This window comes from Paecilomyces variotii (assembly GCF_004022145.1).
Source record: "Paecilomyces variotii strain CBS 101075 chromosome Unknown C8Q69scaffold_21, whole genome shotgun sequence".
NCBI lineage: Eukaryota > Fungi > Ascomycota > Eurotiomycetes > Eurotiales > Thermoascaceae > Paecilomyces > Paecilomyces variotii.
In genome coordinates, this window is record NW_021167160.1 from 105206 (window position 1) to 125000 (window position 19795).

A 19795-nucleotide genomic window follows, 5' to 3' on the forward strand; every position below is an offset into this window, starting at 1 on the left:
TAATCTTCTCATTCTACGGCCTAACACTATGGATCCGTGGGAATGACCGTCCGCTGGCTAACTATCTTCTCATCAACGCGGGGTAAGCGCGGGGCTTAAGTATGGAATTTGGAATGGCTCAAGTTAACGCATTATCCAAGCCACAAGCGAGCGCCTCCAGGTCCAAATGACTAGCCAGGGATTAATACGCGCTGCTGATATGCCTGGAGGCCTGCGTACTCCTCGTTGCAGAGAAGGTAGCATCGGTTAAGAGATGATGCGATGATCGCCGTTCTACCGAGCCTCCACGAGCCTGCGCCGCGATATCTCCGCGCGTCGGATTTCTCTCTTTGGAGTTGGCAACATAAGCTACGAGCTGTAGAAGCAGTCATCTTAATTTAATTATTTCCTGTAGATTTTGCAGTCGAACACAAGCATTGACAACTCAGCATGGCCACTGTGGTAGGTTCCGCGCCTCGCCGGCTTAACTGGTACCCCGCTCTGGGATTCGTTGCGCTCGTCTCTATTATTCCATTGCTGACCTGGACTCTGCGACGCAAAAGGAAGATTTATCCTCGATCCCGTCTCTGCCTCTATTTGCTGCGGCAGAAAAGCTGGCAAAGGAGAGTCCCGACAAGATCGCGATTATCGACAAGGCCAAGGGTGAAAGCTTCACGTACCGCCAGCTACTGGCAGACACAGCGGGATTGAAGAAGCTCATCTTGGAAAAATTGGACCTCCAGTCTTCTGGCGATTTGGAAGAGCGCAGGATTGCTTTCCTCGTTCCCAATGGCTATGATTACGTCGTCACCCAATGGGCAGTATGGGCCGCAGGGGGCATCAGCGTGCCATTGTGTATGGATATCCCGGTGGGAATAGATCTCCACTTGAAATTGATCTGACGAGGAGACAGGCACCTCGCACCCGGTCAAGGAATGGCTATATACCATAGGAGATTCGGATCCGTCGTTGATTATCACCCATCCTTCCTTTGAAAAGGCCGCAGCGGCCCTCCAAGAAGAGGTAAAGAATATCGCATTCATAACCCTGACTCCTTTCTCGGCAGCGAATGCTACCACCGTCTCGTTGCCATCATTGAAGCCTTCGCTGCCATTATCCAGAAGAGCGTTGATGATCTACACGTCTGGCACGACATCGAGACCGAAAGGTTGTATCACCACGCACAAGAACGTCACCTTCCAGGCAGATTCCCTCGTTAAGGCGTGGAAATACACTTCTGAAGACCAACTAATCCATGTGCTTCCGCTTCACCACGTCCATGGCATCGTTAACGGCCTCGTGGCCAGTTTTCTCAGCGGCGCAACAGTTGAGATGTACCCTAAGTTTGATGCCGCAACGATCTGGAAGCGCTGGCAGGAGAAAGGATCGACGATGTTCTTCGGAGTCCCTACTATTTATTCTAGACTGATCGAACATTTTGACACCCATATCAGGGGTACAGAAGCAGAATCCACCGCTCGTGAAGGCGCCAAAGCCTTGCGCCTGCTCGTCAGCGGCTCTGCAGCCCTGCCCACCCCGACGAAGGCCAGGTTCGCCGAGATTACAGGCCAGGTACTTCTGGAGCGTTACGGTATGACTGAGATCGGAATGGCCATCAGCTGCGGGCTAGAAATCGACTCGAGAATCGATGGCAGTGTTGGCTGGCCTCTTCCGGGCGTCCAGATCAGGTTGACAGACAAGGAAACGGGCGAAGTAATCGAGGGTACCGACAAGGACGGCATGATTGAGGTCAAGGGGGATAATGTCTTTCTCGAATACTGGCGACGGCCCGAAGCTACGTCCAAGGAGTTCAGCTCTGATGGATGGTTCAAGACAGGTGACGTCGCACGAAGAGATGAACGCGGAGCATACTTCATCCAGGGCCGTGCGTCCGTGGATATTATTAAATCCGGAGGGTATAAGATCTCCGCCTTGGAAGTTGAACGTGAAATGCTCAGTTTGGACTCGATTCTCGAAGTTGCCGTTGTCGGGCTTCCAGATGAGGAATGGGGCCAGCGCGTGGCCGCTGTCGTAAAGCAGAAGCCAGGGGTAAGAGCTTTTCATCCCGTGGATTTGGGTATCTCCTAACCTTTTAGCAGACTCCACCTCTTGAACTGGAACCGCTGCGAGCCGAGCTGAAGAAGGAGATGGCGCCATACAAGATTCCTACTGTCCTCAAGCTTGTCGACAATATCGAACGCAACGCAATGGGTAAGGTCAACAAGAAGGACATCCTGAAGAAGTATTGGCCAGAGAAGGCTTGATTACGACCTGAAGTTTTGGTATTAGACTAGAGAAATATGACCATAGGCGATAGATCTATCTGTATGTATTGAACATCACGAAGTAGTGATGAGATTTTTGAATTTCAAGACGCTTGCATCCTCAGCAACATAACGTCTTCAGGTAAAGATATCCGAAACAGCTCCAGTGGAATTGGAGCGATGGCAGACTCTTCCTGACCAGTTCAGCTTTAGGCGTGGGCTGTGGCCTCGAAATATCTTCTTATTATCAGTATCACTAGCTTGGACTTACCGAACGTCGAAACAAGCAATAGTGATATGTTGAACGCAAACTCGAACTAGTCGTTCTGGAGATTTGTCTGCATGATTCATTCTGTCCTACTGTTTCGTGATAGACGCACTGAATTCCGTAACCGTCAAGAATAAAGAGGAAATGCTGTTTTCATCGGGAGCGTTGAACCTCACGATCTCCTCAACCAGATGCCAGGTTCCGTGGGAGTCCTGTATCTGTCTCTTGAACTTCATGTGGAGCCCAGACGATCTATCCTGCTTAGGATAGAAGACTATATGATCGCTGATTCTCTTTTCCCGACCAGGAAGGCAATTAACTTCAAAAAGCGATGCAAATCTTCCATCTTCCCCAGTATCGATACCTTCTTCCATAGCGATGAGGTTCGCCGCAAGGAACACAGACGGAACGACCCTATGGAGACCCTCCACACGAGGTGCCTGCAAGAGTAGAGCTAGGGCTCGTCGCCGAAGGATGGGATCTCGACATTTTTGGGCCGTAAAAAAGAGCGGATAGCCAGCCCCTAATTCGAAAGTGAAAGGGGCTGGTGTTTTATCCTGTCCAGTAGTCGCTGCGATGGCCGATGGTGCATATTCGATTATTTCCTGAAATAGATGCTTGTAGCGGTCGTACACCATTTCATCCTGGTCAAAGCATGTTTCCACCACAATAAGACAGGTTGCATAGGCCATTTGAAGGAGTGAACATGTACCACGGTGAGCATCGTCCCATTTATCCCAGGAGTCGACTTTCAGTCTGACCATCGTCTGATGCCACGCGGATAGTCTGAGCCGCAAGTCAGCTTGTTGCGCTTGAAGGCTTTCCAACACGTTGATATCAGATGGGCTCCGATGCACGGACTCAGTACAGGTACGAATAAACACAACGACGTCCGATACTAAAGAGTATAAAGCAGCCCTGGCATCCGGTAGGGACTGGAAGTATATGATAGTTCTATGTGGCCAAACAATCGGCCAATCTGCTGGCAGGTCATGCCCGTAGAAAATAGAAAGTGTTCCCAGGCGGTAAAACAGGGGGACAATAACATCCGTAAAAAGAGTCTTGGTCTCCCACAAAGCAGAAATCATCACTGGACTGAAGGTGGATATCAGTTGTAACCCTTGCTGATATAACTGGAGAGCTTCAATAATGTTTTCCTGTAAAAATTCGATGCATATAAATAACACGCAGCTGAGTAGAGCAACGGCAGGATCCATATCACCGCGCTTCTGTAGTTGACTCCGCACGTTTGATAACGCCCTGGAGTACCAACTTAAAGCTAAGCGATGGTTTGAGTCAGTTACTGGAGGTTTGAGGGCAGGGGCCACGGGGGGAGCGTGTGAAAATGGCGGATGTTCATATAAGCAACTGATAGCAATCACTGCATCCCACATAGCAGGCTGGGAGCGACTAAGTCGGAGCACAGCACCACGCCAGAGATCCGCATCTAGAGCGACAGCCAGACGAGGTGAAATCTGGTGGAAGAAGAAGTGAAAAGCTCGACGCTCTTTACTGGTGGCTGTGGAAGCAGCAGAGAGTAGGGTCTCGGACAGGCCGACAATTGACGCTCTTTCTTCCCATCTCAACATGCCCTGGCCGCGTGAATAGAGATCGCCTGGGCGGACTCCCTTGTATTCGCATTTTCGGCCGGTGGAACTGCACCGGTGACAGGTTGGTTGACGTTCATCGCACTTGACGCGCCTGATCTTGCAGGTAAGACAGCCCAATTTGGATTTGGAGCTGCCAACACGGCCTTTTCTGGGTCGACCAGAAACTGGATCAGCTGATTCCATGGGTAATCGCGAAATTTCCAGCAGCGGAATATCTAATGCTCATAGAAAGTGATTACAAGAGGCAGTGCTCTGCGCCATCCATTATGTAGGTTGGATTTCGGGCCTCGCCCGCTCTCGCTAAGCAATGGCTTGGCATAATACCTAAGTACTTAGCGATGTAGGATTATTTTAGCTTGAAGCCCTGGCGATTGTCTTCTTCAACTCCCTGATTTCCATAAATCAAAGGAGTCACTTGGGGGAAAAAATCTATAACATCTACAATCCTCTACAAACAACGATTCCATCAGGCGTTTGCTCGGATTTGTCCTCATGACCCTCTTATCGAAAACCACAAGGCTCCACTTGAGGGAGCTATTTTGGGAAGACGTAGACAAAAACAAGTTAGTCAATCTTGGGATTTAGTTAGCGTTACTAGCCTCGACAGCATAATTGAAGTCAGCTTCTATGCAAAGATGACATAAACGTGCGGAAGAACAGTTACTGAAGCTGTAATATAAATATCTATAAGCAGAAAAAATTATATCGGCTATAGAGAGCCGGTTATATCCGCTTATATCCACTGATATATATGAAATCTTTAGTTTCATGACACTACTTAAATAAGATGATAATCCATAACTGGGATCTTATGTCTGAAAGACCCATCTGGGATCCTCGTCACCCTGGAACTCTCCCTCGGCATCTCCAATGTCTCCCAGTAAAACGCCCAAACCACGTCTCTCGCGCTCGGCTTCCTTTTTCTGATTCTCCTTGTGCAGAACCAACCACAAGATACTGACGACGGCTGTGTTGGCAACTAGATAACCGAGAGCGAAGCCGTGACCCAGGAAGAATCGCGGGCTGGTTTCCGTGCGGTACAATTGAGTACCGAGCACAGCTCCACAGTTGCCAATGGAAATCTGCATTGCATTGGCGATTGCTCGTTTGGTCTGACCGGATACATTGTTCGCGGGCCACGACAGAACAATGGCTGTGGCAGGGTAGATCCCAGCCGCCGCGAAGATGGTGCCCAGGTAAGATACGCCGGCACGATCCTGGGCCAGAAGGATGATGTAGCCGATGATCGCGAGGACAGAGGAACCAATGATAAAAGGGGCACGTCGCCGTATGCGCTCCGATAATATGGCCACCGCAATCGTGAGGACGAAAGCAACAGCATACGGTGGCACTGAAAGTAGCTGAGCCTCTGCGGCAGAGTAACCGAGCTCGGTGATGATCGTAGGCTAGTTACGGTTAGAAAAGATAAACCAAGTGCTTAACAGGAATAGGACCTACCAGGAACAGAGACAGCGTGTACAGTGGAAGAGACATTGTGTGGAATGCCAGGCCATATAGCCAAACTTTGGGGTCTTTGAAAGCTTTCACCACGGCGGACCATGAGAAAGGTTCGGTCCGAATAGCATCATTGTCGTTTTTCAGACGAAATTGAATAAACTCCCTCTCCTCCTTGCTCAGGAACTCCGCCGTTGCTGGATAATTGTAGATCCAAAAGTATGCAGTCGCAGAGACGACTACTGTCAACAGACCTTCCTGTAAAGAAATTTAGCCCCCATTTCTGCTTGACAACTTGCTAGCTTCGACTTACCAGTATGAAGATCCATCTCCAGCCGTTGTATCCGCCCACACCTCGCATATGCGAAATGCCCTATAACGCAGTCAGCACAAATCATACATGATGAATGAAGTAGATGCTGAATCGCCCACCCATGCTAGAATTCCACCAAAGGCTCCAGCCAAAGAGGCCGCACAGAAGAAGAGAGCAACGCGATAGTGTTGCTCATTCCGCTTATACCACATGGACAGATAAAACACGACGCCGGGGAACAAGCCACTCTCTGCGACACCCAGGAAGAAGCGGGAGCTGAGGTATCCGGAGTAGTTCTGGACCACACCCAGCAGAGTCGAAATAATTCCCCAAACCAATGTCAGTGTCGGTAACCAGAGTCGCGGTGTCGTCTTCTTCAGGACGATATTGCATGGCACTTCGAAAAGGACATATCCGACGAAATATAGTGTCAGGCCGTTGAGGTATTGGTCGCCCGCTAAATCTGACTGTCAGTTTCCCTTCCGTGAGCTATTAATCGACCGTAGGCACCTACTTATTTTGAGATCCGTCGCCATGCCTTCGATACGCGCATTGCCAACTGGATTGACTCCCCATTAGTGATTTTCTCAGATAAACAGAGGCGAAGCAATGTACCATTGCTGCGATCCAGAAATGAAAGCAGATACAGCAGCGTCAGCGGAGGAAGAAGTCTTAGGTCCAACTTGCGCAGCAGCGCCTTCTCATTGACACCGAAACTGGCCTCCGCGATGCTGTTCGATACTGGTGAGACCGTTTTCTCGTCCTCCTCTCCCGTTTGAACGCCAGGGTCTCGCTTCTCAGTTGGTTCCGCCATTCTTTCTGAGATAGTCCACCGTGAAGGCCCGATGGAGGACTGTCGAGCTGTCAGAAGCTCTAGCAGAAAGGATAGAATACCATACTTAAGACAGAAATTGTAGGACAATGCAGGTTATATCAAAGATGACGAAAGAATCGACAGCTATTTCAGGAACCCCGCGCTGCTCCAGCACACCATTATCCCAGCTCTCCACGCGACAGCAGCCTATGCGCCCAGAAAAGCCTGGCTGGATCTTGCATCGCGTCGTAAATAAACGGGGAGAAGTTTAAAGCCGTCAAATAACTGCCGACAGCGCGTGCCAGAAGCTGGAGAAGTGGACAGATTTTCCCCGACAGCTGCCTGTCTGGGAATGGATACATGGCTCTAGGCGATGAGCAATGTGGACTCTGAAATGACGAATATCGCGTGTAGTTATCAGGCCAATGAACGTTGGGATGAGCTTAGGTTGGCAATTCAGACGTTGGTGCGACTCGTGGAATCGTGAAGCTAACGTCTTAAGTATCGAGTGGCCATGAGAACTTGGCATTTCCCGGCTGGGAAATACAGGAGGATCAATTTCAGGAACATACTGATAACATTCTCTCTTCTCAGTTGTTATGTGCAAGCATATTCGATGTAATACTGTACAATCTGTTCTGATGATGACTCTGGTCCTCGGGATCACGCAATCCACCAGCAGATGGAGTGATCGCTCCCCTCATCGGTTATCTCCACCATCTCGCGTGATGGTTGGAAAAGTTCGTATACGGAGGATTTGCACCGTACTTTATAAGCGATTTTTAGCCCAGGTCAACTGGCTAGACAGTTCTCGAATTCCTATATTTGCCCGTTATTGTTATTGTTATTGTTGTAGTTATTGTTATTTTTTTATTTTTAATTTATTTTTATTTTTTTGTGGTCTAATACACTAAGTATATCTCTAGAGTCCGTGCCATAGGTGGAAAGGATGTGGCCACTTGAGGCTGCGTACTTGCAGGCCAGCTAAAATGGAGCTAATTGCCGTGTCAGTTCGATGTGACAAGTTCCAGACACCCGATTAGGTCTTCAAGCTATCCAGAGAAAGGAAATTCTGAGTGAGGATACCAAGAACTGCTGTTTCCTCCAATCCTCAAGCCTTAAGAGGGGGAGGAACAATAGTATTTCTAAACCTATAATGTCTTTTATGGAATAGAATGGGAGTATTCTACAATGGGTGCTTCTGTGTAAATCCATGGTGTTGAGAGCCGTATGTAATAAAAGATATGGAAATGGGCTGACCCTTGCTCTGTCGCTCGTCAAAAGTATAGCACAACTCCTTCTAATTCCTGGCCCAAAGACGCCCACTTCGTTGACATTGCATCAACGAATATCACCTATCCTTCCATTACCATGGATAATTGTGCCTCTTGTAGAAAGATTTCTAGGTACTTCAAAATGAGCTAAAGAATTGTTTCTTGTTTTGTCTCAAAGGTTATCATACCGCCGCCTGACAACTCTCGTACTCTCCTAGCATCTGGCTCACAACAACAAACCCGCCGATGGCAGGAACGGACCAAATAAGATGCCAGATGAACACCGCCACCCTATTCCAAGTTATCATTCCTTTTGACTTCCCCTTTGTCCAGGGATGACTGGTCCCTGAATATAGCCCCATAGCAATCCCCAAGGCTAGCCATGCCATAATCCATGTTCTTTGTGCGATAGTGCTTGAGGCACCGTTGAAATGAGTCAATCCCCCGATAACAGCGATGGGAAGACAGCCGATCAGAGTCCCGAGCCATTGTATGAGTGACATAGATGACATGGACCTCTGCCACTGTGATCTGGAGTGTACTAACTGAAATTTTGGAGTGCTGATCAAGAAGACCTTATGAAAGAAAGCGCGGAAAAAACCAAAGTTATCAAAGTCGAGCTTGGTCGAAAGGCTAGATGTGCGTCTGAAGTTGTGGCAGTTGGAGACTGAGATGAAAGGTTTGCGACGGGGAAGGTTGACACTACTGAAGTGCCAGGGGTAGTCACTCGGAAAGATACGAGGTTCGCGCATGGGTTGAGGTGATATCGATAATCGAATTTTTTCCTCTTCATACTCGGCAGAGACCTTATCGGGAAATTGTGGGATACGGCAAGTCAATGACTGGCTCGTGGCCTTGCCTCCATCACTGTTTTCTTCTTCGCAGCAACCGGTGAATGTCACCGTGCGTTTGGGATCGTTAGAATCATTATCTGCATCCAATCTCCCAATAGTCCCCTCGAATACTCCTCCTCTTGCCCTCGCTTCATCCATAATTTCGGATTCCACCATGTACAGCGCCGGATATTCGGGGTTAACCATCGCGCTAATAAGATTAATGATAGACATGATCACGTAGGGGATAACGGTGAGGCCATAAGAGGCATAGCCGTAGCGGGCAATTTGGTCGCCACGAGACTGGTAGAGCGTAATCGAGGCGTAGATTGCCTGGATGATGGCGAATAATGCTTTTGACAGACTGTACGACGCAGTGATGTCTTCGCTATATCTCTGAAATTGGTCGCCATCGGGGTTTGAAGATCCAACGGCCTCGAGAGCTGCGTCGTGGGGAGCATAAACAAGACCATAGCCTGGCGGGAGATGGCAAACGCCATGGATGGTGAAGTCTCCATCTACTAGTTGAATAGAGTCGTTGATAAGTCCGTGAAGATGCTCTTCCACAAGCCACGGAGGCTGAAGTTGGACACCCAATAGGATTGGCTCTGTACGTTCCCTCCTGTCATATCTGGTCAGATAATCTTCATATAAGACCAAAGAAAAGGAACCTACAATTCCTGTAATTCCTCCAAGGGGCGACGAATCTCCTTCAGCGAGCTATCTTGGTCCTTCCCTGAGGATATTTGCTCCAATTGTCCTGCATTCAATTATTAACTCGATCCAAAGCATACACTCAAAAATTGCGAGGAGAGATATACGCAAAAGCTTCTCGCTGACAAACGTCAACCCTTTAATCTCTTCTCCATTCTGCGGTCTCCAGTCCGACAGCCTAACAACCATACAGGTAGCTCCTGCCTGAATGGCTCTCTGCCTCGGATCCTTATTAGTAGCAGCATGTCGCACAATTGCATTCAACCCGCGCATCACCCCCGAAACCGGATAGAAAAGCGCCAGGATGATGGTTATGATTGTAACTAGACCTGACTGGCCGGGGGCAGAGACGACCGTCCCTGCGTGGGAGATATAGTTGCTTAGAATAAAGGAAGCGATATCGAACCATTGCGATGGCGTACACAAATCGTCGCGTTTGGTGATAGGAATCGGAGTGGTTCTTATCGTGGTAGGCACCGCGCGTGGTGGTAGAGAGAGAACAGGCATCTCTATTGTCCACCGTAGGAAGAGCTATTTTCTAAGGTTTGGCAGTCTCAGCATCATCGTGCATTTTATTTACAATTTTTATCCAGCAAGGATTCTCAGCTGAGAATCCGCCCCCGCACTGCAGTGTACTCTAACGTTGGCGAGATGCCGGCCGGGGTGCGTTCTAGCCTTCCCATTTGGGAATGGCATCATCATTCCACGTTGGACTTCCTCCTATCCCTTCTGTCCAGTCTATTACACTATACTGTATTCCTAGTAGCACTCTCGCCCCCATTCTTTTTTTACACGAAATGCATGTCTTCTGATGTCGGGCCATCTCTGGAGTCTCCAACCATCGTCCCCGTTTTTGGCCCCCATTTCCCCTATTTCTTGAGCTACGGTTTCACATCACTTGATCGTCTGTGGATCTTATCTAATACGATGTCTAGTCTCCATTGATAAATGCTTTATCTATCAGACACACAGTGGCTAAATAGTTTAAGCGCCATGGTGCCTATTGTAACTAGGTAGTTAGTAACTAGTTAACTAGGTAGTTAACTAACGTTAGATAGGCTGCTGATTAAGTAAGAGTTCCAATCGCTTAACTAAGTATTTCTTAACTTGAGCATTGTCCAGTTAGAACTAACCAATGTTAATAAAATAAGACAATTGCTTTTATACCACTTAAGTTGATAGGTTATTATTATTCCCTAGATCGCAGCGTTTATCCAGAACAATGTCCCCTTGGCATCAGCAGTAAGAGTTCTATTATGTGACAATCCAATGATAATAGCAGAGAATAGAGCCCACTAAGACCGGAAGGGTGCTCTGATGTCGAATCTACCCTACTAGTTTCTAGAGCGCGAAGAGTAATACATGGCATGTAAATTCACGAGCAACATATTCACCTAACATTAGTGCCAGTGACATGTAGTTTAAGTATAAAGACACTAGGAATACCCTATCAACGATCCACTAGATAATCCTTCTATCTCTTTCAGGCGGCGGTACATTGATAATAATAACACTAGGACACAACAACATACTTGACCATAATATCCATTCTACCAGCAAATGACCCAACTCCTTAACGGTACCTAGATAGAAACATCATTTGTCAAGAATCCCCAGAACTGATTCTCTTTTTCCTGATTAGGTAATGAATGAGATACGTTGGACCACGATGATAACAAGTAAAGTCCTAGTAAATAAATCGACACAGAAAGAAGCAAACTAAATTTACTGCAGTAGCGGTTCCAATATGTCTCCGTTTGCGTCCTTGAACGGATGCGGTGTCACCTGTATGGAGTCACGTGACAATCATGTAATCATAGAAATGCAGACTTAGCTGCCAAGCATTTTGACAGAAAAGGAATGGGAACAGCAATCTGTGACGTGCAGAGAAAGAGAAGGGATGAGTTTCAGTCGAATGTATTCCATTAACATAACTATCTGTACTACTTAGGTAACTAAGTACCTAGGTACTAGGTACTGTACGAGCTGGTCCGCAGGGTTTCTGCCACGGTCGGAGTAGACTAGGGCAAGAGCGGTGACGATCTCACCGCATTGGGCCTCTAGCGCGGGACACACGAGAACAGCAGTATGTGTGAAATTTCCTAGCGGGGTTGATGCGTGACGAGGAATTGGTGTTATTTTTCATGATTGATCATCAACCAAAGGCAATTAACTGATTTCCTGCTAGCGCTTAAAGAATTTTCCATCGCAGAAGAAAAAGAAGAAGAAAAAGTGCCCACATATCGGCTCTTTTGGCCGAACGGACCAGTTCTCTGGGCGGTGACTCCCGGCAGAAACGCCGCCGTGATCCATCTCCCAATGGGAGAGCTCTGCCGGCCAGCTGGAGTCTCCATACACAAAAATTTATTCTTTTCTTGCTGCTCGACCTGTTCCCGTCTCTTTTCTCTATCTCACCTCGATCCTCGAGAGATCAACCCCCCCTCTACTATACCCTCCTTATTCGAAACCGTGCAGAGGCAGCGACGAGACCTTCTCCTCTGTCTTGGAGCCAGCTGATGCTACGGTAGACATAGTCCTCTCATAGTCCCTCAGAGGACCTCGACGAACAGCCATGCCGCAGCTCGCCACCTCTATCGAGGCGACTTCGCCCACGACCCCTCGCCTGAACGAAGCCGTTCTTCCTACAAGTCCTTCGTCGGGAGGTGCAGTGTCCTACAACCAGAACATAGACCTGCAGCCCTTCCCCGTCATCAAAGCGTCCGTCAATGGCGCCATCATCCCCCCCGCTTCATCCCAGATCCTGGGCAACCAGGAAAGGCAGGTCGCCCTGGAGCTCGAGGATGGCACCGTCTGTCAGGGTTACAGTTTCGGTGCGCAGAAGAGCATCTCGGGTGAATTGGTCTTCCAGACCGGTATGGTGGGCTACCCCGAGTCCGTCACGGACCCCTCATACCGCGGCCAAATCCTTGTCATTACCTTCCCCCTCGTGGGCAACTACGGTGTCCCCTCGCGGGAGACGATGGACGAGGTTCTGAAGACGCTTCCAAAGCACTTCGAGTCCAACCAGATTCACATTGCGGGGTTGGTCGTGGCGTCATATTCCGGCGAAGACTACTCTCACTTCCTCGCCGTTTCCTCCTTGGGTCAATGGCTCAAGGAGCAGGGAGTTGTCGGTATCTACGGTGTCGACACTCGAGCGCTCACCAAGCGCATCCGTGAGAAGGGTAGTATGCTCGGTCGTCTTCTGCAGCAGAAGCCTGGCACGTCCAATGGCACCGATGGTGCCACTCTCATCGGAGACGTTGACGGAGCGGACAAAGACAGCTGGAGGGCCCTGTACGAGCAGGTCGAATGGGTAGACCCGAACAAGAAGAACTTGGTCAGCGAAGTCTCCATCAAGGAGCCTCGCCTGTTTTCTCCGCCAGAGTCCGTTGCCCTGAAGCACCCCTCTGGCCGTCCCGTCCGTGTCCTGTGCTTGGATGTCGGTCTGAAGTATAACCAGCTTCGCTGCCTGCTGGCGCGCGGTGTCGAGGTACTGGTGGTTCCGTGGGACTACGACTTCCCGACCTTGGCCGGTAAAGATTACGACGGTCTGTTCATTTCCAACGGTCCCGGTGATCCCGCAACGCTCTCGGTCACTGTTTCCAACATTGCCAAGACTCTCAAGGAGGCCAGGACACCCGTCTTTGGTATCTGTCTTGGTCACCAACTGTTGGCGCGTGCTGTTGGTGCGAACACTATGAAGATGAAGTTCGGTAACCGTGGTCACAACATCCCGTGTACGAGCATGATCTCTGGGAAGTGTTACATCACCTCCCAGAACCACGGATACGCCGTGGACGCAAACACTCTCCCAGAAGATTGGCAGGAGCTTTTCGTGAATGCCAACGACGGCAGTAACGAGGGTATCAGACACGTCAGCCGTCCCTACTTCAGTGTTCAGTTCCACCCCGAGAGCACCCCCGGCCCGAGGGACACGGAATTCCTGTTCGATGTCTTCATCAATGCCATCAAGGATACTCTTGCCTCTCCTGAGGCTCTGAACAAGCCTGTCACCTTCCCTGGTGGTACCAAGGAGGAGAACATCAAGATCGCCCCCAGAGTCCATGTGAAGAAGGTTCTGGTCCTCGGAAGTGGAGGTCTGAGCATTGGACAAGCCGGAGAGTTCGACTATTCCGGAAGTCAGGCTATCAAGGCCCTGAAGCAGGAGGGTATCTACACCGTCCTCATCAACCCTAACATCGCTACCATCCAGACTTCCAAGGGTCTGGCAGACAAGGTGTACTTCCTTCCGGTCAATGCGGACTTTGTGCGCAAGGTCATCAAGCATGAGCGTCCTGACGCTATTTATGTCACCTTTGGTGGACAGACCGCGCTCCAGGTCGGTATCCAGCTCAAGGACGAGTTCGAGGAACTGGGCGTTAAGGTTCTGGGTACCCCCATTGACACGATCATCACTACTGAGGATCGTGAGCTGTTCGCTCGGAGCATGGAATCCATCGGAGAGAAGTGTGCCAAGTCGGCTTCCGCCTCGACCCTTGAGGAGGCTCTGCAGGTAGTTGAGGACATTGGATTCCCAGTTATCGTCCGTGCCGCCTACGCGCTTGGTGGCTTGGGTAGTGGTTTTGCGGATAACATGGACGAACTGCGCGCCCTTTGCACGAAGGCTTTTGCTGCCAGTCCTCAGGTTCTGATCGAGAGGAGTATGAAGGGCTGGAAGGAAATCGAGTACGAAGTCGTGCGAGATGCCCAGGACAACTGTATCACCGTCTGTAACATGGAGAACTTCGACCCTCTCGGTATCCATACCGGTGATTCCATCGTCGTTGCTCCATCTCAGACTCTTTCTGACGAGGACTACAACATGCTCCGAACCACCGCTGTCAACGTCATCCGTCACCTTGGCGTGGTCGGAGAGTGTAACATCCAATATGCCCTGAATCCGTTCTCAAAGGAATATTGCATTATCGAGGTCAATGCTCGTCTGTCACGATCTTCTGCCCTGGCTTCAAAAGCAACTGGATACCCTCTCGCCTTTATTGCCGCCAAGCTCGGTCTCGGAATCCCATTGAACGAGATCAAGAACTCTGTCACTAAGGTGACATGCGCATGCTTTGAACCATCCCTGGACTACGTTGTCGTCAAGATTCCCCGCTGGGATCTGAAGAAGTTCACCCGTGTTTCTACCCAGCTCGGCTCATCTATGAAGAGTGTTGGTGAAGTCATGGCCATTGGACGGACATTCGAGGAAGCTATCCAGAAGGCTATCCGATCAGTCGATTTCCACAACCTTGGTTTCAACGAAACCAACGCTCTTATGTCCATTAAGGGAGAGCTCCAGACGCCTTCTGACCAGCGTCTGTTCGCGATTGCCAACGCGATGCACTCTGGTTACACTGTGGATCAGATCTGGGAGCTGACTCGGATCGACAAGTGGTTCCTCCGCAAACTGAAGGGTCTGAGTGACTTTGGAAAGCAGATGAGCACGTACAACGCGTCGACTGTGCCTGTAGACTTGATCCGACAGGCCAAGCAACTTGGATTCGCTGATCGTCAGCTTGCCAAGTTCCTCGATTCCAATGAGCTTGCTGTCAGGCGAATGCGCGTAGAGGCTGGTATCGTGCCCGTTGTGAAGCAGATTGATACCGTCGCTGCGGAGTTCCCGGCTTTCACGAATTACTTGTACCTCACCTACAACGGTTCTGAGCATGATATCTCCTTCGAGGACCACGGTATCATGGTTTTGGGATCGGGTGTCTACAGAATCGGTTCGTCGGTTGAGTTCGATTGGTGCTCGGTTAGGACCATTCGAACGTTGCGCGAGCAAGGCCACAAAACCATTATGGTCAACTACAACCCGGAGACGGTCAGTACTGACTACGATGAGGCTGACAAATTGTACTTCGAGAATATCAATCTGGAGACCGTCCTGGACATCTACCAGCTGGAATCTTCCAGCGGTGTGATCATCTCCATGGGTGGACAGACCCCTAACAACATTGCTCTGCCTCTCCACCGTCTCAATGTTAAGATCCTGGGCACCTCGCCTGAGATGATCGACGGCGCTGAGAACCGATACAAGTTCTCTCGTATGCTCGACCATATCGATGTGGACCAGCCTGCCTGGAAGGAACTCACCAGTACTGAGGAGGCGACTGAGTTCTGTAACAAGGTTGGCTATCCTGTGCTCGTGCGCCCGTCCTACGTGCTGTCAGGTGCCGCTATGAACACTGTGTACTCTCAGGACGACCTGGCAAGTTACCTCAACCAGGCGGCTGAAGTCTCCCGGGAACATCCCGTCGTGATCACCAAATACATCGAGAATGCTAAGGAGATCGAGATGGATGCAGTTGCTCGCGATGGTGTCATGGTTGGCCACTTCATCTCGGAGCATGTGGAGAACGCTGGTGTGCACTCTGGTGATGCAACACTTATCCTGCCGCCGCAAGACTTGGACCCGGAGACGGTACGAAGGATCGAGGAGGCCACGCGCAAGATTGGAAACGCACTTAATGTCACAGGTCCTTTCAACATCCAGTTTATTGCCAAGGACAATGACATCAAGGTCATCGAGTGCAACGTCCGTGCTTCCCGATCGTTCCCCTTCGTGTCCAAGGTTATGGGTGTCGATTTGATCGAGATGGCCACGAAGGCTATGCTTGGTGTTCCCTTCGTTGAGTACCCACCAGTGACCATCCCGAAAGACTATGTCGGAGTGAAGGTTCCTCAATTCTCTTTCTCCCGACTGTCTGGAGCCGACCCTGTCCTAGGTGTCGAGATGGCCTCCACCGGAGAGGTTGCCTCCTTCGGTCGCGACAAGTATGAGGCTTATATCAAGGCCCTCATATCCACTGGATTCCGTCTGCCAAAGCGAAACATCCTGTTCTCCATTGGCTCCTTCAAGGAGAAGCTCGAGTTGCTTCCCTCGATCCAGAAACTGCACCAGATGGGCTACAACCTCTTCGCGACTGCTGGTACTGCCGATTATCTTAAGGAACATGGCGTTCCAGTGAAGTACCTGGAAATCTTGGCTGGCAACGAGGAAGATGTCAAGGCCGAGTACTCCCTGACCCAGCACTTGGCCAACAACCTCATCGATCTTTACATCAATCTGCCGTCCAGCAACCGCTTCAGACGACCGGCCAACTACATGAGCAAGGGCTACCGCACTCGTCGTATGGCTGTTGACTATCAAACTCCGCTGGTGACAAATGTCAAGAATGCGAAGATTCTGATTGAGGCTATCGCTCGTCACTATGACTTGAACGTGCAGACGATCGATTACCAGACCAGCCACCGCACTGTTGTTCTACCTGGTCTGATCAACATTGCGGCTTTCGTCCCAGGAGTCGCCACTCCGGGCTCGAAAGATTTCCAGCAAGTGACCAAAGCCTCTGTTGCAGCTGGTTTCACCATGGTTCGCATCATGCCTGTTGGCGTTGACAGTTTCGTTACCAACGCTCGTGCCTTGAAGACGGCCCAGCAGAACTCCCAGAAGGGAGCCTACTGCGACTACAACTTCTCGGTTGCCGCCACAGCTACCAACTCCGACCAGATTGGCGCGGTGACTAGTGAGGTTGGCTCTCTCTTTATTCCATTCAACCACCTGTCGGGCAACATCAACAAGGTCGCTGCTGTCACCAACCATTTCGGCGCTTGGCCTGCTAACAAACCGATGATCACTGATGCCAAGTCGACTGATCTTGCCTCGATCCTGCTCCTGGCGAGTCTCCACAACCGGAATGTCCATGTCATGAGTGTGACTTCTAAGGAGGACATTAATCTCATTGCGCTTAGTAAGGAGAAGGGTCTTAAGGTGACCTGCGATGTGTCGATCTACTGCTTGTTCCTCTCGCAGGCCGACTTCCCTAACAGCTCTTACCTGCCTACTGCTGAGGATCAGAAGGCTCTGTGGGAGCACCTGAGCACGATTGATGTATTCTCCATTGGCAGCATCCCCTACCAATTGGCCGGTAAGAATGCTTCGCCTTTGGTTGGAATCGCAGACGCATTGCCTCTGCTGCTTACTGCTGTCTCTGAGGGCCGTCTGACCATTGAGGACATCACTGCTCGACTGTACGAGAACCCCAAGCGGATTTTCGAGCTTCATGACCAGGCAGATACCACCGTCGAGATTGAGATCGATCGGCCTTACATTTACCAGAACGATGAGACATGGTCTCCAATCCTCGGCAAGGCGATGAGAGGTGCTGTGCAACGTGTGATCTTCCAGGGCAAGACCTCTTGCTTGGATGGAGAGATCACTCCCGATGCCCCCAAGGGCCAGGACATGTCTGGCCACAGGATTGCACCGGTGTCTCCTTCAATCAAAGCGATGTCTCCCGTGGTTCACCCGCGCCCTGAAAGCTCCCTTGACAGGCGGATGTCCATCTCTGGGACTCCAGCGCGTGCCCCGCGTACTAGGAACGTCGATATCCCTGGTCCAGTTTCCAATGAGCTTGGTCCTCCTCTTTACGCTCCCCCCGTGTCTCAGGTATCTCCTTCGCTTCTTGAGCTCCTTTCGCGATCTCCATTCCGCCAGAAGCACGTCCTTTCCGTTAACCAGTTCACCCGCTCCGATCTCCATCTGCTGTTCGCTGTCGCACAGGAGATGCGCCTAGGTGTTCAGCGCCAGGGAGTTCTTGACATTCTGAAGGGCCGTGTTCTGTGCACCCTCTTCTACGAGCCCTCGACCAGAACATCTGCGTCCTTCGATGCTGCCATGCAGCGCCTCGGAGGACGTACCATTGCGATCTCGACGGAGCACTCTTCTACAAAGAAGGGTGAGACTCTGCAGGACACCCTCCGGACCCTTGGCTGCTACGGTGATGCCATTGTCCTCCGCCACCCTGAGGAGAGAAGTGTCTCTATTGCTGCCAAGTTCGCCCCTGTGCCTGTCATCAACGGTGGAAATGGAAGTCTTGAGCACCCCACTCAAGCATTCCTGGACCTTTTCACTATCCGTGAAGAGCTGGGAACTGTGAGCGGTATCACAGTCACTTTCACTGGTGATCTGAAACATGGACGCACTGTCCACTCTCTTATCAAGCTTCTCCAGTTCTACGATGTCCGCGTCCAGCTCATCGCCCCCAAGGGTCTTGCTTTGCCGGAGGAGGTCCGCCAGCAGGTCGCCAAATCTGGCCAGCTAGTCTGCGAGTCCGAGAAGCTGACTCCAGAGATTGTGGCGCGCTCCGATGTTCTGTACTGCACTCGTGTGCAGAAGGAGCGCTTCGCTGATCTGGAGGAATACGAGCGTCTCAAGAACAGCTTCATCATTGACAATGCTGTTCTCAAGCATGCCAAGAGCCACATGGTCGTCATGCACCCTCTACCAAGAAACGCTGAAATCGGCGAGGAGGTCGATTTCGACCAGAGAGCGGCTTACTTCCGACAGGTTAGTCTCTCCCCCAATGCGCTGAGAGTGATTCGGCTACTAACAGATATTCCAGATGAGATATGGTCTCTACACCCGCATGGCTCTGCTTGCATTGGTTCTGGCGCCTTGAGATCATTTCGTATATATTCCACGAAAAAACAAAAGATATCCTTTTGGCGGCGATATAGACATATCGATTATCTGATAGATCTATTCTCGTCTTTTGCTTTTCTGTGTTTGCTTTTCATGGTGTGGGCTATCAAAAGTTTTTTTGGCAATTGTTTTCTTTTCTTACAGACTATACAGCGTAGTCTCTCCGTGCGGAGATCTAGAATTCCATATGATAACACGAATATCCCGTTTCATGTACACAACTTGGTTTGGTGTGGATGTCGTCTTATGTGTTTTCCGTTATGTGTGTCGTGCGTTGCGTTCAGTGTGTTTTTTTCGTTCTCATTTCTGTGGCGCGTGTGTTGTGGCGTTCGTTCCGTCGGCGTGTGGTTTGCGTTTGGGTCTGGTTCACTTTCGGGATTTTCTTCCGAGTTAGCGGGTTTTCTTTGGGCTGGCGGGTCAAGGTGATGGGAAATTTTTCAGATACCCCTCTGGTGCTAAAGGCTTGCAAATGGATCATTTTCTACACTGTTCACAATATTAATTATGAAGTCGAGCTTTCGCGTAAGGGTATGTTGAGTAGTATAGGAATTGGAATCAGAATCCGGCTGTAGAACTCAAGTTTGATCTCCCAATACAGAAGCTAGACATAGTTATATAACTATACATACGGCACTTTCGTGAGAGGTCGACCGGCTTTACAATGCAGCGAGGTACCACAACTATAAATAGTTGTATTCCCAGTCATAGTAAAGTCATGCACAAGCTAATGCTGATCATTTCCCCTGCTTCGGTATAATAATAAAGTATAATAATAACTAAT

At 50.0% G+C, this 19795-nt stretch overlaps 5 protein-coding genes across 5 annotated transcripts; 2 read left to right on the plus strand and 3 right to left on the minus strand.

The window, feature by feature from the left end:
• Positions 1-47: 47 nt before the first annotated feature.
• C8Q69DRAFT_517918 (hypothetical protein) lies at positions 48-2243 on the plus strand (the record flags this gene model as incomplete). Its single annotated transcript, XM_028633427.1, has 4 exons — positions 48-441; positions 543-834; positions 893-2028; positions 2079-2243. Exons 1-4 carry the CDS (start codon positions 430-432, stop codon positions 2241-2243), a joined length of 1605 nt encoding a protein of 534 aa, XP_028481039.1. The 5' UTR covers positions 48-429.
• Positions 2244-2334: 91 nt separating this feature from the next.
• C8Q69DRAFT_188278 (hypothetical protein) lies at positions 2335-4378 on the minus strand. Its single transcript, XM_028625948.1, has one exon. The coding sequence runs from the start codon at positions 4302-4304 to the stop codon at positions 2601-2603; it is 1704 nt and encodes a 567-aa protein (XP_028481040.1). The 5' UTR covers positions 4305-4378; the 3' UTR covers positions 2335-2600.
• A 395-nt stretch (positions 4379-4773) lies between these two features.
• Positions 4774-6841, minus strand: C8Q69DRAFT_188302 (major facilitator superfamily domain-containing protein). The gene is made up of 6 exons (XM_028625949.1): positions 6505-6841; positions 6404-6448; positions 6009-6346; positions 5890-5949; positions 5580-5834; positions 4774-5527 (listed from the first exon to the last, which is right to left on the minus strand). Exons 1-6 carry the CDS (start codon positions 6701-6703, stop codon positions 4931-4933), a joined length of 1494 nt encoding a protein of 497 aa, XP_028481041.1. The 5' UTR covers positions 6704-6841; the 3' UTR covers positions 4774-4930.
• A 979-nt stretch (positions 6842-7820) lies between these two features.
• Positions 7821-10122, minus strand: C8Q69DRAFT_482964 (hypothetical protein). Its single transcript, XM_028631692.1, has 3 exons — positions 9632-10122; positions 9486-9570; positions 7821-9432 (listed from the first exon to the last, which is right to left on the minus strand). Exons 1-3 carry the CDS (start codon positions 10029-10031, stop codon positions 8160-8162), a joined length of 1758 nt encoding a protein of 585 aa, XP_028481042.1. The 5' UTR covers positions 10032-10122; the 3' UTR covers positions 7821-8159.
• A 1974-nt stretch (positions 10123-12096) lies between these two features.
• On the plus strand, positions 12097-18991 carry C8Q69DRAFT_511026 (bifunctional pyrimidine biosynthesis protein; the record flags this gene model as incomplete). The annotated part of the gene is made up of 2 exons (XM_028633237.1): positions 12097-18879; positions 18935-18991. The coding sequence occupies 2 exons, from the start codon at positions 12097-12099 to the stop codon at positions 18989-18991; spliced, it is 6840 nt and encodes a 2279-aa protein (XP_028481043.1).
• Positions 18992-19795: the final 804 nt, after the last annotated feature.